Source organism: Bidens hawaiensis, unplaced genomic scaffold, assembly GCF_021521415.1.
Source record: "Bidens hawaiensis isolate Kalapana, Puna unplaced genomic scaffold, B.hawaiensis_p1.1 tig00008951_1, whole genome shotgun sequence".
Taxonomy (NCBI): Eukaryota; Viridiplantae; Streptophyta; class Magnoliopsida; order Asterales; family Asteraceae; genus Bidens; species Bidens hawaiensis.
The window spans coordinates 531,708-551,522 of NW_027491653.1; the positions used below are offsets into that span (position 1 = coordinate 531,708).

At 33.2% G+C, this 19,815-nt stretch overlaps 1 protein-coding gene and 1 pseudogene across 2 annotated transcripts; one reads left to right on the plus strand and one right to left on the minus strand.

Moving 5' to 3' along the window:
* The first annotated feature begins 406 nt into the window (after positions 1–406).
* On the plus strand, positions 407–8,146 carry LOC143530588 (U1 snRNP-associated protein usp106-like; annotated as a pseudogene). The gene is made up of 13 exons (XR_013134893.1): positions 407–622; positions 1,457–1,509; positions 1,677–1,845; positions 1,927–1,990; positions 2,124–2,203; positions 2,734–2,884; positions 3,033–3,094; positions 4,833–4,907; positions 5,666–5,724; positions 6,063–6,144; positions 6,246–6,289; positions 6,842–7,075; positions 8,116–8,146. The product of XR_013134893.1 is annotated as a U1 snRNP-associated protein usp106-like (transcript).
* A 507-nt stretch (positions 8,147–8,653) lies between these two features.
* On the minus strand, positions 8,654–11,403 carry LOC143530589 (uncharacterized protein At5g01610-like). Its single transcript, XM_077026080.1, has 2 exons — positions 10,877–11,403; positions 8,654–8,978 (listed from the first exon to the last, which is right to left on the minus strand). The coding sequence occupies exons 1-2, from the start codon at positions 11,363–11,365 to the stop codon at positions 8,940–8,942; spliced, it is 528 nt and encodes a 175-aa protein (XP_076882195.1). The 5' UTR covers positions 11,366–11,403; the 3' UTR covers positions 8,654–8,939.
* Between the last annotated feature and the right edge of the window lie 8,412 nt (positions 11,404–19,815).

The following is a 19,815-nucleotide window of genomic DNA, read 5'->3' on the forward strand; positions in this document are numbered from 1 at the left end:
TATAACGAGACTAATGTTGTTATTCTTTAGCTTTGAAGAACTAATAAAGAAAGAGAATAGAAAGTAGATATGTAAATTCTAGATACCAATTACTCATTACAATATATGATATTTATAATACCAAAACAACTATTTAGAGACACTATTGAGGGAACAAAGTTATATAATTGGTTTAACAAAATAAAAGGGTGTCATACAAAAATCGTCGGTGATTCATAACAAGACAAAATTTGTTACTAAAGAAAAGATCACAACGTGTGTATACTTTTGTATAACTTACAACCAAATGTGGTCACGAGTTAAAATTAAAAGTTTAAAAGGTGGGAAAAAATTGGTGGTTAAAAAGATATTAAAGAAATAAATGGTTTCCCCAAAATAAACCCTTTAATTGGTCGATTGGGCTATTGGCTTGTTCATTTTCCCCCAAAGTAAAAACAGAAGACCAAAACCCTAACCACTGCGCGAGTGTGTGGAGATGGATGCAATCAGGAAGCAGCTGGATGTGTTAATGGGAGCCAATCGTAACGGAGACGTCACGGAAGTCAATCGGAAGTACTACGATCGTGACGTCTGTCGTCTCTTCTTAGCCGGCCTTTGTCCTCACGAACTCTTTCAACTCACTGTAAGCAAAATCCATTCCTCTTATTATACTATATGCATCCCGACACACAATTACCTCGTTTTAGGGTTTTAGCTGTTAATTTTCTACCAAGTATGTTATAAAATTTGGGGAAAATCGTGTTATGTGAGTGAATAGAAAGGAATTGTGTTCGTGTTGAATAGCTTGTTGTGGAATTGAGTTTTTTGAACTTTAGATTATCGTATTTAGGTGTGTTTTTTAGTAAGATTTGTTACAGAGAAACAGGCGGGGGGTGCAAATGAGCCAAGTCGCTCGTGAGCTACTCGATATTGGCTCGTTAAAATTTTGAATTCAGTCTAGCTTACACGAGCTTGAGCCTGACCTCGAGCTAATAATCTCGTTTAATAAACAAACTCGAGCCCGAGATTCACTTGTCAAGCTCAAGCCGGTTCATGAGCCTAAAGGAGCCCATTATTTATAAATTTTATCTAATATATCAAATATATAATTTAGTTATAAATATTATTATAGATAAAGTTATGAAAAAAATAATAAGTAGTTAATATACAGTATGTTATATATAAAATATAAAAAAAATAAGTAAAGTAGTTAATAAATAATTAAAGAGTCGAGCTCGAGCCTAGACGGGCTTGGCTTGGCTACACACTTAGCCTGGTTGCAATACAGTCAACTTGTGCATAACAATGGTGTCTACTTTTCAGTTTTGATTCAGCTTGACTCATTTACACCCTAGCCAGTTTAAAACAGGGGAGTTGAATTCCTGATAGCCTGGTTGCAATACAGGCAACTTGTGTGTATACTGTCACGTTTTGTTTTGGTGATGCTTACTCAGTTTTTTTGTGTTTTGAATTTCAGAAAATGGACATGGGACCATGCCCAAAGGTGCATTCATTTCAGCTGAGGAAAGAGTATCCTTTTTTTCACTTTTTATTTTATCAGTCTCATATTATTAAGTAATAAAGAAAGTGTTATGAAGATGCTATCTCAAGTAATGGTGTACTTTATATGGCTGTTAATCATACGTGAGATTTGAACATTACTGTTTTCAATGTCTGTGCTACTTAACTTTAATCAGATACCAAGAAGCAAAGGCAAAAGGTCAAGATAACTATGATAGGGAATTGGAGGATCTTATAGACAGACTTATTGTTGAATGTGACAGAAAAATTGCAAGAGCTCTTAAACGACTTAGTGAGGAAGATGCTAAAACAGCTATTGCTATCTCTGTGTCAGAAGTTACTCAGGTTGATTTAACTTTTTTTTTTGGGCTATTTTGTGTATCACTTTGTTATATTTTTTAATTTGTTGATTTGCTGAATGTGCAGACACCTGAGATTCTTGAGTTGTCAAAGCAGATAAAGTAGAAACTAAAAGAGGCTGATCAATGTGGTAAATTCTGTTCACACCAGCTAACATTTTCTTTTTCGTTTTCTGTAATTAACCCAAATTTTTTGCCTATCTTTAATATACACACATGCATCGATCTGTATACATACTTATATGTTTAGTTTTGGCACTCTAGATCTGGAAGGAAAAGCCGATATGAAGATTCGAGCAATGGAAATCGTCGAAGAACTCAGAATTCAAAGAGCATACAAACAGGTACATGTGTTTTTGTAGACCTTGCATAACTGTATTTTTGTTTACTCTTTGTGACTTTATTAAGAGAAAGCTAGGAGAGCTAGATTTTGTTTGTTATTTCTATATGGTTTGTTAAATCACCGTCTCTTGATAAATTTTTTGTATCTTTCATTTTAATTAATCAAACGACTTATAAATCATGAATTTGCTAATGTTTTGCATGCGAGAGACTTAACTTTTATGTTAACTTTAAAAACACAGTTCTATTATTCTTAACACTTATTGAATACTCTTTATGAAAGAAGTTTATCTTCAAAACTTATCAGTAAGATTCATTATTCTCAAGCTGTATTTTATTTAAACCAATGGGATAAAGAGTCATGTAAAGTTGTCTCTCTAAAAAAACCTCATAATGCAATTCCTTGTAAATAGAATTTGATTATAAAATAATTTGTTTCATTGAATTTCATGAATTAAACTGTCATCTATTGGCTAACCATCACAGTTAATCCTCATTTTCTTTCTAAATATTTTTTTTATGTTACTATCAGTCAATGCTTTTATTAGATGCATTTAACAAATATCGAGCTTCTTTACCACAACCTCTTCCAAATCCTCCGCCATTGGCACCATTGCCTGTGGCTAATCCGGATGCGCGCACTCAGGAGTTGATTAATGAGAAGCTGAAAAAAGCAGATCTTGGTAAGTTTGGTTTCTTAAATCAAATCCATCAAAGTGCAATATATTGATTTAAAAAGGTCAAAGCATTGACCTTTATATATTGTAGACGTAGTAGGTATGAATACAAAAATGATTATAGCTGCATCATGCATTTTCATTTGTTTTTTAGGTGAGCAAGGAATGTTGGATGAAGCACAAAAAGCACTGGAAGAGGCTGAGGCATTTAAGAAGGTTTGCAACTTTCTGATACATATTTTTCTTCTATTTCAACCCTTCCAATTGTGAAATATATTTGTCTTATAGATTCAAAGAATTTGGTTATTTTTTTCTTGTCATAGTATTCAGCTAGTATTATCCAGTTCTCAATGGAATATGATTGCACTCTAGGTCAAGATGATGGGGCATGATATAGCATGATGTATGTTTTTCTTTTGTCAACTTTTGTTGTGCTAATTAGTGAAACTAGTTTTCAAGTTTAGATGGTAGAGGTGTGGCAAAATGGGTGGGTTGGTAACAAGTAATTTTTGAGGTTAGGTTGACTCGTTACATTTTTTTTGCTTTGTTTTTGAAGTTTGTAGATATTTAGCGTGCCTAATATGATTACAAAGTTATATTATTCAACTATAAATCCAGCTTATTGAGTAAATTGTTTAGGAGGTTATATGCATTAAAGTTACACTTTTGACAGGTCTATACACACCAGGTTGGGTTGATCCAATATGATTATGGAAGTTGTATTATTTAGGGGGTGTTTGGGATTCCTTATTTAAGGTAAAAAGGCCTTTTTGTGATAAGTTGAAAAGGTCTTATGGCTTTATCATAAGGAGTTTCTAAAAAAGTGTTTGGATTAACATAAAACAATAAGTTGTTTTTTAAAAAGTGTTTGGTTTAACTTATTGATTTAAATGACCAAAAAGGACATAGTTAGCAATGGGTGGAATGGAATTTGGAAGGGTGGAATGGGTATTCTAATCATATAAGGAGATAAGTTAGCAAACTCCAACTTATTGAAACCCTCTATTTTGGCTTTGTTGATAAGGAGAAATGGAAAAGGCCTTATGTGTTCCCAAACACTTTGTTAATACAAAAATGACTTATTCAACCACCATAAGTCATAAGGAGAGGAAAATAAGGAATCCCAAACACACCCTTAGTAGGCAACATGCATTAAAACTACACCTTGGGCGAATTTTGACATGTCTTGTTTTTTAAGTTATTATGTTTTGTACTCGTCTGGACTGTTATGAATAATACATAACCTGTAGACTAGAGGGTAGATAATTTGTGCTAGCATTTGTGTATTTACCGACCCTAAAATCCTTTTAAACTTGCGGGTGAGTTTTACATGGGTGTGTTAGAATTATAGATGAATACAGTAGTCTAGTTTTTTACTTCGTTTACTTCTAATTGTTAATGCATCTCAAGTTCACTTTTATTTTGAAAACTTTGTGTTCTAATTTCAAATTGTAGATTAAATAATCAGCAATTTGCCAATTCAACATGACAACTTTCATGAATACTAGTCTCGTTTCTTGATCTTAGCGAAGATTTAAGTTGCATTACATGCAAATGCGTGAGTGTATTTTGCAACTAACTATGGTTTTTTTTTTGTTTTGAGTTGCATGTTTAGTGTTTACATAAATTTGTTAGTTTTTAATTTATGATTAAAAGAATAATTATTACAAGGGTGCGTGTCATAATTGGGACCTACTAGTAATATTTTACCATTTTCTAGCAACTTAAATGGTGTTTGTTTTGCTGTTAAGAATCTCTCATGGTATGAGTTTGATAACGGTATGGATTTCTAAGTTCAACCCTTTTATGCGGGTACTGAAGATTTCTAAAATCATGGATATCAAGCCCGTTGTTTTGGTCTATTATTATATGCTCTTGAATCTTCTAACGTGTTTCTTTTTATCTTGTGTACTTCACTTTTCTTTTAACATTTTTTTTCTATTTTTTTTGGTAGCTCTCAATGCACTTTGCTCCTCGTCAGGAACCTGTAACAGACTCCTCTAAGTTTACTGCTGCTGATGTGCGAGTTGTAAGTTCTCCAACTTACCGTTTGACTTGTGAATTGGTCGGGTCAGGCTATGTTTTTGTCTTTTGAGGGTTAAATGGGTAAATTAAAGAGATTGCTAGAAAGCAAACACGTTAAGTAGGAATAGCTGGCCAAGCAAGTCAAAAATTGCCAAAAGTTTATCTTGAATACATAAAACTTCTAAATCATTTTATCCATAAGAAATTAAACTGTTAAAAACATACTTTTTTTACATAAAAAACATACTTGTCTAGAATACTAAGTTCACGAAATCTTTAACATACTTTCTTATTTTTCACGAAAAAGCACACCAAGTTCCATAAGCTTTGCTAAAAAACATGATTGTGTCTCAACTAATTTTGCTAAATCAACAGTCTTGTGAAAAAATAGACAAATAGTAAAAAAAAATTTACCATTTTATTTTGACAAATCAGGGGTAACATGTAACTGTTATAAATATTTTTTTACAGATGAGTTAAGGGACTTTAATATAGCAAAGTTAGGTTGAGGGACTTTTTCATGTTTATGGACTTGAATTTTAGTATTTGAAAATTGGGTTAAGCGACATTTTCTTGAAAATTAAGAAAGTATATTTTTTTTATCATATTAATTCTTTTAAGTTATTTTATATTCATATCTGTTTTTCAAAATTTTCTTTTGACAAAAGGTGTTTCAGGTTAAGAAGTTGTCACAAATGCAATGAATGCATTAAAGAATTTTATATATATTTTTCTTGACACATTCTGATTTACCTTTTTCAGACTGACCAGAAGTTGCGTGTTTGTGACATTTGTGGAGCCTTTTTAAGTGTTTACGACAGGTAATTTATTTACTTTTCACAATGACTAATTCCTTTAAATATTTATTTAAAGGATGATAAAAAAAAACTAGTATCTAGGATTTATAGTAACTTCGGTGTTTGACCTGGCGATTATACCTCCTTGTCACCAGCAGGCTTTTGGGCCCAGTTTTACGAGGATAAACTTTTGCTGCTAAAGAATGTGCGTTTTTTAAATTTCTGTATTATGCTTGTTTGTTGATCATCCTACCATTAGCTAAACAACCATGAGATATTTTCTCGATATTATTGTTAATTATTGTGTCATTTAGTTTTTTAATTTATGAATTATTATGTTTTTTTGATAATGCGTATCTCAGTGATCGTCGCTTAGCGGATCATTTTGGTGGAAAGCTCCACCTTGGTTATATGCAAATTCGTGAGAAGTTAGCTGATCTTCTGGTAATATATGAATCATCTTTTACTTTTATGCCCTTGGATGTTAATAGTATTATTTGCTTCTTAAGGCACCCAGTTTAATTTCTCTATATTTGTTATGTCAGGAAGAGAGAACCAATAGACGGAAGGTTCCGGAAGATGATAGAAGGTAATTTTGTTTTTGTCTCGTCTATTTCATTGATGGATGTGAAAATTGTGGGACTAGCATATGTGAAATTTGTTCATTGTTTTTACTTTTTATATAACGAATTTGTGTCAAATATGCTTATGGAAAGTTTATTATTACAGTAACAAATTTGAGTCCACCCTGAGATTTATCCTGATTCGATTATACTAATTCGGGCAAAAACGTGCCAAATTACGACAATGCCCTGTAATATGTTGACACATCATCAAGTTTTAGTTTTCATCTTTTCAAGATTTCAAGGGTATATTTGTCACTGGGCATATTTTTTGTCATTTGTCAATGTTGATATTAATTGAAACTAGATACATGCTTGGATAAGAATATTTAGGAGGTTAGATGCATTAAAGTGATAGTTTTAGTGACTTAATTTGTCTTCCTTTTAAGTTTTAAGTTAACTTTTATTTTATTTTAACCGTTTGACCCGTTAAATATGAAATATAACTCGAGTTAACCCATTCATAAGTAAACATATCGATAATTTTCATATTTTGAGCATTTTAAACTTTTATTTAGATCGAAAGAATGGAGCAAAGATCTTGAACGGGAAGGTAGCAGAGAGAGAGTCAGAGCTAGTAGCCGTGACCGGGACCGGGACCGCACACGTGACAGTGATCGTAGGAGCCGAGACCGTGACCGGCATCATGATCGTGATCGTGGTTATGATCGCGATAGAGAAAGAGACCGTGATTCAAGGAGCCGACATAGGTCACGGTCAAGGGACCGTGCTAGGGATTATGATCGACCAAGGTTCGATTTCTATTAACGTTTTTTGACTGTAATCTCTTTGCTCTTTTATTTGTTAATACTACAAGGGTGTGCATGAAAACGAATTAACTGACCCATAATCGATGTGTCGGTTTTGGTTATCGATATTTTCAAAACCAACCCAAGTACATTATTTTGGGCCATTATACTTGGGTCCAAACATTTGAAGAACAAATCTGGTTCATGGTTAATCAACTCTTAATCGAAATGAACCAATATGCAAAATTGATTATATTAACCGAATTAATCGAAATCGATCGGTTTTTATACTTTGGTTCACCGAAAGTCCTGCCTTGGTTATGGTTTTGGCCATACATGCCCCAGGAATGCTATACTAGGGGTGTGCATGGGTCGGTTTTGGCCCAAACTGTAACCATAACTGAACTTTTGGTTAATCGGTGAATGATAATGGATAGGTTATGGTTTATCGGATTACATGCTGATTTGCTTAAGTTATGGGTCGGTTAACCTTTATGACAAAAATAGCCCAAAACTATGTAACTAAGTCAGAAAGTTTGGGCTTGAAATCATATAGCCACTTAATAAATTGCTATTAGCATTTGGGTTTGAACAATCTCAGCTTTTCCATTTGACACGTGTGTATAATAACCCAAGATTAACAATAAAAAAATGTATAATTTATAATATTAATACATATTGGTTTGGTTAATCGTTTATTTAGTATATTTGGTTCGGCCCGGTTCTTTTGGTGATGAATATATCGTAACCATAACCGATCCACTAAAAAAATTAAGTCGACGAAGCAGTTTTTGGTTAGGTTCGGTTATGGGTGGGTTAATTCAAACTTCACCAGTAGCTTGCTATGAGTGGGATTTCACTGGGTACATTTTTTTATTAATGTTTGGAAAAACATATTACAAATAAATATCTTCGTCATTTGATTTTACTCGTTTGGGCTGTTAGGGATAGGTAATAATGAAGTTGATCGTTCATTGGTAAATGGTCAGGTAGAAAACTCAGATATTTTAATGTGTTTTTTCAAATTTTGAATTCATTTGCAGGCGCTATGACCGGTACTAGCAATGAAGCGGATGTAATGTTTTTTTTCTGGTCCTTGCATAAACATTTGTTTTCTTTATTATTGGTTGGTGATGTTTAACATCAGATTTAAATCTTAAATTATGGATCTAATCGAGTAGTAGAACGAAAGTTTTCTTTGTCTTTGTCTGCATTTTAGGATTCCATAATGTTTTCTAGTTCAGGTATGTGAATTTATGACCCGTGTATGAGTGCAAGTGTATTGAAAAAAAAATTGTGATTTATCTTATTATTCAACAGCTCATTTATGACCCGTTTACGTTTTAAGTGTCTCTTATCTGAGTCCACTTCATGCCTCCGCCCCCGATTGACACCTCCCGATGACCACAGGGTGGTGTTTCCGAGCTGTACAGACAACCGATTGCTACGTCAGTATCCTAATTGTTCCCCTGTGAGCATTCCCAAGCAAGTTGACACTTGTTTTGTTGGAAGTTTTAAGGAGGAAACAAATTTTAAAGTTTAAACTTCACTGTTTTTAATAACATAAAGCACCTAATTATTTTACATTAAGAACACAATTAATGAATATACACCAAAATATGACCATTAGTATTCAATATCCTTATAACAGTATCGTGTCACATGATCTTCAAACAAAACACATGATTACATGTACATGTATACCAGCAAACTAATCATTCAAGAACATACATTCCTACCATCATCATGTCTTGCAGCCTAACCAGAAACATCAACAGTAAAGATTAATGATCACAAACCAACCAATTCAAAAAGAAACTCGAGTAAAGTTAAATTACCTTGTAAAAAAGTTTCTGTGTTGTAGAACTTATGCATCAGCTCTCTGATCATCTCCCTCGCTTTGTTTCTTCAGAAAAAAAAATAACAAAAAAATCACAAGAAAATTATAATGCCGAAGTGTACGACTAACAAATAAATAGTAGCTTCAAAGCGATAAAGGAATCACGTAAAAAGGGCATTCAAATGTTTATAACCTCCTCAATCTTTTTATTTAAAAGATTATTACTTTCATATAATTTTTTTCGTAATCAAATTTAAGGCATTGGGAATGCTTATTTTAACAGATTATGTTTACGGGTAATGAGAAGAAGCAGATAGCCAGTTTAATGAAAACAGATTATTTAACCCTAAGGACAATATTGCAATTTTGAATCCATCAACAAGAATCAGTTTGTAACAAGCATTCTAAAACTGATTATTGAAAACTAGAGGTGGCAAATGAGTTGGGTTGGGTCGAACGAGTCATGGGTTGAAATGAGTCATGGGTCAAAACGAGTATTGAGTCAAAATGAGTTTAGGTCATAACGAGTCAATTAAAAAAAAGGTTGTTTTGGTTTGGGTCAAAATAGGTTAAGGACAGACCGGGTTTTGAGTTTTTTTTTTATTGTGAGCGAGAATAACGGCGGAAACATTTTAGTTTTTTTAGATTTTTCGTTTTTTACTTATATTTTAAGTTATGATTTTTTTAATTATTTTTTTTGAATTTTTTGAGGGGTTTTCTATTAAGATCAAAAACCCTCAAAAAAATATTCAAAAATAATAATAAAAAAATTATAACTCAAAATATAAATCATAAACAAAAAAAGTAAAAACACTAAAATGTTTCATACGTTGTCCTCGTTCCATAAAAAAAAATAAAAAATCATCTAGAATCGAATCGAAACCGAAAGAATCGACGAAAATGAAACAAAGAAACAAAAGGCTAAAACCGGACCACATCAATCGAAATCGAAAAATCAATCAAAACGAAACTAAAAGAATTCAAACCGAACAAAAACAAAACTGAAAAAACGAACAAAAACGAGTCCGGAATCGACCAGAAAGAAACAAAAGAAACCAAAACCCAACACGTCACGGGTGAAAACTCGTGTTGACTTGAAACCTGAACCGAACCCGTTCCGATCTGAAACCCGTTTCGTGCCGAAACCTGTCTTGTACGAAAACCCGTTCCGATCTGAAACCTGTCACATTTCCTTATGACACTAACCCACATCGACCCATTTCTTTGAACTTGTCGACCCATTTTGACCCGAAAATAAAAGGATGGAATTTCAAATTGACTCATTTGAAAGGGTTTGGGTCAAGATTGTCACCCCTATTGAAAACATTGTGATCGTGTTTGTTCTAAGCATCAGATCCAAGACATTATAACCAGAAATCATTTAATACATATACGACTTGTATAACCCTATACGAGTCGCATAGATGTCAGACGGTTTCATTCGACGTTGACGAAAACCTAAACGAGTCGTATAATATGTATACGAGTGAAGGTGAAAACTTTGGAAAATCTGAAAAAAATGAACAAAAATGAGATATTATAGAGCCCATACAAGGCATATAATTCTTCAGTGATGAACTATACGCCTATATCAACACGAGGTGTATAGACAAGTCAAATTGCAGGTCTGACATTTCGAGCAAGTGACCTCTATTCTACTCGTATAGGCCTATACGACGAGATGTTATGACATCACTTGTTCTACAAAATTTAATAGGTAAAGTAAAGTCAAAAGTAATGTATTGGTGTGGTGGTAGGCTTGGTTGTTATTAAAGTATAGGTCATGAGTTCGAAACTTGTTTTTTTTTCCTTAACAATTGCCATAAAAAGGCCCAAAATCTCCATATTCGTTGAGCCGGCCCTGAGTGCGCCTAACGCATTTGATAACTATGATTCTAACAAACTCTACAACAATCATAAAACCTGTACCAAATTCAAATTAAAACATTACACATTTATCATACCCGAATGCCTCCAGACTGATCCTTAAGCACGATTAGCTCGTTACCGAGTCCACCAGCATCAAACGCAGCACAATCTTTGGGCACTTCAAACGACGAAAGCGCAAACTGCTTAAACACAACACCAACATCAAAGTAAATAATCCCAGAAGTGGGAACATCCACATGAATACCCTTCACAGGAAACCACAGGAACAGATCCTGAGCAGCAATCCCAGAAAGGTTGGAAATTTGGCCGTAACTGAGAACCCCAGCAAAGTTCCAATCAAATCTGACGCTGGTTTCAAACTTGGTGTCGCAAGAACTGTTTAAGTGGACTTGGAAGCGGTTGGTGGATGGGTCGATGGTGTAGTTGGTGATGCCCTTTGGGAGGAGTCCGATTGGGAGGCCGTTGGCGCTTAAGGCGTCGTAGATTGATGAAGACTGGGTTATGGTTAAGAGGGTTGACAGGATTATTATTGGTAGAAGAATATGATGATGATGAGGATTCATTGCTTGATTTTGGGGGATTTGAGAGATTGTGTGATTTAGGGTTTTGGTTATTATGAAAAGGGGGAATTGAGATATGAGAAATGAAAAATGCGCCTTTTCTTTTTAAAGATATGGTGGCAAATAGTCTACCCGGTTAATCGGTTAGTAACCGGGTTCTAACCGTTTCATTAACCGACTGGTTTATCTCCAGCCGGTTACTAACCGGAAAAAACCATCAGTTAGAAACCGATTTATATTACTGACTTTGAAACCGGTTAACCGACTTTTTTTTAATTATTTTATTAATAACCGGCTTTTATCAGGTTATTCACCAACCAGTTAATCGATTTTTATATTTTATCAAACCAGTTAGTGCCCGACCCGATTAACCGGTCATTTCCCGCCAAATTATTAACGGGGTAGAAAAATAACCGGTTATTGGTTAACCGATTTGTGCAGTTATACCGGGTAAGACCGGAATATTTGAATCAATCAGACTTGATTATATTACACTAGTTTGAGGCCCGTGTATTACACAGGTGATTGTTGAAAATTTTAAACTTTAGCCATTAAGTGAAATACAATCAACAAATTGATCATATATTGTTAATACAATTACAATTAAATTAAAATTACATAAATTACATAACTAAGATTACACAAATATGTTACAAATAGGTAAAAACTTCATTTCACGCTACATTTGTGATTGTATTAGCAGGTATACATTGTTTATCAAAATTCAAAATTTTTAGTCTATGTCTGCTTGTAACTCTTAATAAAATAACATGTAGGTCTGCTTATAACTCTTGATATAGCTATATATAATTGTCTGTGTGACAAAAAATGTTCTCTAAGTATATACCAACTCTAGATAAATGATAATATATATTCATGATATTAATAAAAAAAATATTCATACACATAAAATATCATAGATTTTAATCAATTAATATAATGTCATTTGAGAACATCTCCTCATGTTTATTCAAAAAAAACATGATTATTCCAAAAACCATATACCTGAACATTGATGATATAATTATCCTTATAATCTTTACAATTTGAAATTGATTGATCATGATAAATTTATTGTCATTAATATTCTGTGTATAAAATATTTTTAATTGACTTTATATTTTACAATTAAAAATTGTATAATCAAGCAACATAAAAACTGAAAATTTAAATATAACAAAATGATTTGTTTATTTCATATGAATGTAATTTCTAGGAAAATGAAAAATACATAATAACATTAAAACCATGTTCAAATAATGGTGATTATTCTGAGTTAAAAGAATATTAGAAGATTTAAAGTTGCATAAAATGAAGACAGAATTACAAATTTTGTCCTTTAAACAAATCCAAATTACGGTTCGTGTCATTTTTTTAGTTTCCTTGCAGGCGGTGTACTTTAAACTTTTTTTTCTACACGTTATGTCCTTTACGCTAACTGGGTTAGATAAACTCAGTTAAATACCATCACGTGAGGCGCATGTGAGGGCATATTGGTCTTTTCGTCTATATCCTTTTATTTATAACATTTCCCCCTCCTTTGTGCACCACCACCATCACCACCACACCTCCCTTCATCTCTATTACACCAAGATTTGAACTTATAAGGGCAATTCACACTATTTCCAAATCGAAGCCCCAATTCCAAATCAAACCTGCAAATCGTGACTTATAAGGGTCGAATTGAAGATCTGAACTCGTTTTTCTTTGAACTCACCGGAAACCTGCAACTCGTTTTTCCAGCAAGTAGATCTTAAAAGGCTTGCGGTGGTTGCAGGTGGCGGTTTACGGTGGTAGCATGTGTCGATGGTGTTGAAGGTGTTGGCCTGATAAGGTTCGGGTTAGGGAAATTGCAACTTGTAAAGATATTAACTACTAATCTTGAAGCCACCACCACCACCGTTAAATTTCGTTGGCCTGAAGCCACCGCTACCACTCCAACGCCACCGACACGCCTGCAACTGTCGCCGGAAACGCCACCGCCGCCTACCCCTTCAACTGAATCTATGGAATTGGACCAAAATCTGAGCAGAACTGAAACACCATGGCAGATCTGTTAGGTGAAATGCCGCCTACCCCTTCACCGCCGCCATCGCCGGAAACGCTCAGATCTGTTAGGTGAAGTGTGCTCGCCGGAAAACACGCCGGAAACGCTCAGAACTGAAAACCCTTCACCGCCGCCGTAAAAAATCGATGCTTTTACAAACCCTATGTTTGATGCCAATTTAGGGAATATTTGAGGTAAGGATGAGGGTTAGGTTAGGGGGTTTGGGCTTTATGAAAGCTTCTCTGCAACGGGGTGGGTGGGGGTATGGTGGCCGGAGTGGTTGTGGTATGGTGGTTGGAGTGGTGACCAGGTAAGGAGGTTGGAGGGAGATAAAAGATAAATTGATGGGATGAAGATCTGTAACTCAGTTTGTATTTGTTTAATTGGTAGTATAAGAGTAAAAGTGTAATGACCATTTTACCCATCACATGCTATGCACATGTTGTCATTTAACTGAGTTTTTCTAACCCAGTTAGCGTAAAGGACATAACGTGTAAAAAAGAAAGTTTAAAGTACACCGCCTGCAAGGAAACTAAAAAAAGGACACGAACCGTAATTTGGCTTTGTTTAAAGGACAAAATCTGTAATTCTGTCTAAAATGAATGTAGTGATTCTTATTTATAATCATTGAAAATAGAGCTGCCACTTTTACCCGTAACATGAAACCCAACCCAAGAAAACCCGTACCTGAACCCAAACTAACATGACTCGAGAAACTCGAACCCAAGAAAATACTAACCCGAACCTGAACTGAAGTAATTCAGGTTAGTTCTTGGGTTCGAATTTTAGGTTTTGGGTCAACCCAAAAACTTTTAGAGTTAAAATCATATGTATTTTTAGGTATTAAAGGCTAAGCCTTAGCCGCTGACGTTATCAGAATTTAGTCCAAGTCGATTGTTCTTATTCCACATATTATAAATCGAATGTTTATTGTTTATTATTTTGAATGTAAACCATAATAAACACTTTAATTAACACTTCAGAATTCACTAATCGTCTCTTGTTAATCTATATGAAGAATACTTATTATACGTAGTAATGGATTTAGTTGGAATAAATATATAATTTTAGTGTCATATATTAAAATAACTTAAAATAAAATATAAGGACCATATATGAAAATTGGTTTAAAAAAAGGTGTGAAGAGCTATGGTATTGACAAGTGGCAAATATTGTAGGTTTTTATTAGAATAGATAGATTAGAAGGGTTTCTTGTTCTTCATAATATCATTAATCGGGTTTAGGTATAGGTGGGGTATTGTGGGTAAGACTTGCGTTGCTCACCCTTAAATCTTAATAGCAGACTCAAATGTAGTTACACCCCTCACTTACAATCGGGTTCAAAACAAGTAACTATACTCGCACGTGACGGTGGAACGAGTTAAAGCATTACATGTTTGAAAGATATCACACGTTGGGGCGGGAAGTCGGTCAGTATTGATTTGGTTTGTTACTGTAAATGTTTAGTGGCAAAAGTTTCATTAACAAAGTATAACAAAGTAGGTGGCCCAAAGGTCAATTTATGAAAATAAAGTTGAGGGGCCATAAATTACATATATGAAACTTTTGTAACAAAAGTCCAATGAACCAAACTTTGTACGATAGGCTGAGGGGCCAAAGAGTATATACGTTAAAGTATCGTGGCAAGAGCCTATGAAATGAAAGTTTGTCACTTGCCTTTTTATTGGTTTATATATAGAATTTGGAGCAATAAGCGAAACTTGGTTTGTAACTTATCAATCGAATCAAAGGGGGTTGGAAGTAATTAAAGCGAACGATGAATCAAAACCAAAACAAACAAAAACCAAACTGAACTGTAAAATCGACATACTTTATCTAAGCAGGCATAAAATAGACGACCTAGGTTTCGATTCGTTCATGATGTTAAAATGAGTGTTTCTTTGCCACACAAGCAACATACCATCTTGATCATGGTCTTCGATTCATGGTATGAGGTTTAATTCAGTCGACTCCCCACTTAAAACTAAATATCAATCGTTGTACCCTATTATTATTTATTAAAGTTGAAGATCGATCGTTGAACCCACCCTATTATTTATTAAAGTCGAAGATCGATCGTCAAACAAGGGGATAGGGCATGTGTTTATCATCGTGCCCGATTATATATTTTGCATGTGATTAAACTTAATAAAAAGTGAAATGAGTTTGAGCATACAAACAAAGTCTGATAGAAAAGTAAATCATAAAACACAAACACCTGAATATATATATATATATATCAAATCTACCTATATAATAAAAGAATGAGTTTTTCAACAATATCCTATTTTTCCTCACAACTCTTCTACTGTCCACGTGGAATTTCCTTAAGATTTCATCTCATTATTTGTTTATAATATTAAAATTATATTATAATAAAATAATATAAATCACATGGCAGGTCATTTTGAATTTAAAAGAAATCCTATTTGAACAATTTTGTTACAATCTAATCCTTTATATCCCAAATATTAGCTAGAATTATGTCAAACTCAATTTGATCATTCATGCTTAACCCCAAAAGTCGCTCAATCTCCTTAGCAGCCTATCATTAATCGTCAATCTTCTTCAAGGATTTTGTTATTAATGTCTATCATTAATCTTCTATCTTCTTCAATAAGTATACTAACTATAATTTTTATTTAAAGAAATCGATTTTACATAAACTGCAATATCGAATCGTTTGCTTCTTATTTCTAATCGATAGCCATCATTATTGTACGACAAGGTATCTTCTAACAACAATTGTTCTTTCTCATTTGAATTTGTGTTAGTTGATGATTCATATAAACCCTAAATAGATTTCGTAATGCATTTTGTCAGGAATTGATGGCTAGAGCATCATCTCAAAATTGTTCTTGGTGTTTAAAACAGGTGCGGGTGGTGGACACAACATGGAAACTGATTTCGTTTGGTTCTCAGTTTTAAAGGTATTATGGAATTTGTCTCTAAATTTTAGGCTTTTTTATTAAATTGATTTGATGGGGTTGGTTCATTTCTAATGTTGGAATTAAACTGATCTATTATGAAAACTTAATAATTTTCATATATACCAAGGATGATTATATATACATATTTACCTCATATATATTTGACATCTTTATATGTATTTTTAGACAATTTGATACTAAATATTTTTATGATAATATCGAGATTAAACATGTTAAATATACCATTTTTGTTTTCAACCTCATCTCTCTTTTATTGTAGATTGAGGAAATATTAAGCTTAAATGGGGTATATGGGTCATTATGCATTCAATTATATATCATAAAATTGATAAAATGTGTGGTGTTATAATAAATTTGAGAAATATTTATTAAAAAATTTAAAATTTAAAGTTCCATTTATAAAGATATCTTCGTTATATCTTTTTATTTCAAGTTTAATATTTTTAATATCATAATAATAGCTTTCATGTTCAAAATATGCTGACAAAGTTTTTATTGTAGTCACTCATTTGGTTTTTTGAACATTTATTTAAAGGTGACAACACTGGTGTTCATGAATTTCTGATTCAAACTCATTGAATTAAGTAGTTGGTATGTTGATGTTGAATTCATAGGCGACAAATAGGTCTTCACATCTGACTGTGAAGATTTTACCTACCTATGAGTTTCATTATAATTATGTTGTTTTGTTGATTGTTTTAGTTCCTTTAGATTTTTGAACAATTGCATAATTCTCCCACTGATCCAAACCATTCAAGGTGATACCTGATGTCAAATTTATTTCATAAAGGTAACCCAAATATTTCTTTGGTATATGTTTATGTTAAGTTATTATCTAATCAGTCAAAGCAAGGTGTTACACACATGTATACATAGGTAATTTGGTTTTTCAATTTGTTAATTTCACTAATTTATATTCATATCATATTTTAAGTTTTTTAAAGTACAGATATAAATTATCAAAATGATAATATTCAAAAACATTAATGTCACTAATTTATATCATTTATTTTATTAGATGCTTCCTATAAACTTATTTTTAGTAAACTGAAATTTGTTATTAAAAGTCATTAAACTTACGTTTATTTATATCTTTGCAGAAATATGGATGCCAAAATTTTTCTGCTTCGAATTTCAAATTACATCTACATTTAGTATTTAAGGATTGTATTAGTTATTAACACACTTAATGCAGCTAGCAAATTGATTATATTCTTCAAAGCCTAATGTTACTTCCTCTCAACATGCAACTACCAAGCTTTATATGGAATCTTCAAGGACCATTATTACTTCATCTCGCACTATTGGTAATATAGATTCAACAATATTGATTCAATTGTTCATCATTGTTTTTGAAACATTATTGAACATTGTGATATTTGTTGTTTAAAGTTATAATATCATTTTTTGAAATCTTATTTAGTTATATCATTCTTTAATAGATTGATTAATAGCACCGTCTAACTTCACCGCAAAGATATATGTTAATCAGGTTTATAGTTTAATTTTTTTTAAAAGGGAATATCTCATAGAATAGTAACCAACTTTCAAAAGTGTTTCAATTAGGTCACTCATGCATATTTTTCTCAAATCAGGTCACTAAATCTTCAAATCGAGTCTCACCGATTTTTTTGTCTGTTAAGAAAGAAATAGAGGATAAGATGTGGGGGTCGGAATTTGCAATATATGTAGTTATATTTATAAAAAATTAAAAAACGTTAATTATATTAAAATTCAAAAATAAAAAATAAAATTCACGTTGCCACTCAACGTCAACATCAAAAATAAGATAAAAAGATTTCCTATGTGAAACAAAAAATAAAAACGTTAAAAAAATATGTTAAAGCCTTTAATTTAATAAAATATGAAAGTTGAGTGACCTAATTGAAACATTTTTAAAACTTGGTTACTATTCTATGAAATTGCCCCTTTTTAAAATTTAATATCTACTGCATGCATCTGTCATGACATTAGTATTAACTTATTATTTTAAGCTTTTCGGTAATATTCTATCGGTAAAAGCAATTGCATTGGTATTTTTTTATTATTATGTTTGTTTGTTTGGTTGGTTATTTTAAAAGTTGAGAAGTTTTATGAATTGCAATAATAGTTTAAAATTATAAAAATTGTTGTTTTGTTTATATTTATTTTATTAACAATTCGTGTATTACACGGCTTCTAACGATATATATTAAAAGACAACAATCTTAACACAATCTCGGTACCTTATGCTTCGATGACAGTGTCTTTTCCACGTATTGTCTTTCTTTACACGCGTCGATTTCCTGGTCATCCATCATCATCATCATCATCATCATCATCATCCAAATTCATATTTACTCTTCACACCCTCTACCTTCTCTCTCTCTCTCTCTCTCTCTCTCTTCAACCACCAAGGTCGTCAACACCACCGTCTTCAAGATCCTTCCCATCCACCGTTGCCGGGTTCTATTTGGAAACCCTTGGTGGCGGTGGTGGTCCGATGGTCTTTAATTTAGTGGGAGAGACAGTGGGAAGTGGTTGTGGTGTCTTAGGTTCCATTTCATAACCCTAGGCGACATTGTTGTGGCGGTGGTTCGGTCATTGTGGTGTAATTTAATAGAGAAACAAGGGGTTGTCAATGGCGGCGCAGACCTAGAATGGTGGATAGGGTTTGTGACATAAACCCTAGATTGTCCCTAACGTTGAGTGAGGTGGGGGGTTTGGGACCTATTTGGTAATTACATTGAATGCCATTGTTGTTGGATTGAGGCCTGATGCCTGGTCTTGTCTGATGTCTATCTTTGTATTTCACCCTTCAAGGTATGGGCGATTGTTGTAAACTGTGGTGTATTGTTGTTGATGCTTATTGCTATGTTGACTTTGTCAACGTGTGATTTTGGACATGTGGTTTTATGATGTTGCTGATGGCAGTGCTGCCTGCAACTTTGTTGTTGTACTTTTGGTTGGTTGACAGGGGTTGTTTACGCTTCGGTTCAGATGGTACAACTAACAAAGCGAAAGGTGCAAACTACATTGCAGAAGATAAGTTATGTTTGTGATGCGATGATTTGTGACTGAGCACCAAGTCTTTTGTATTATTAAACAAAGTCAGTTGTGGTTTTGTAAACAATTGTGGCTATGATGTTGTGTTGAGCCCTGTGTTGGAATCCTCTCTCGAGTTTATGCCTTAGTTTATCTTCGTTTTCATAGAGACTGTGATGATATGGATCTCTGAATGCGTTGCATTGTATGCAGCCATGGCAGAAACACCTAAGTTTGCTGTATCTTGACAGGCCATTAATTATGATAATTAATGTATATCCTACCCTCATGAGTGATGACTTAGAATCCAAGAATCTTGGACTTATGAACGTGTGAAAATGCCTATTCGTTAAAACTTCTTATATTTGTGGCTAGCGGGCTCCATAAAATCGGTTGCAACAGTTACATTCGTTAACTGTCGCTTATATTTA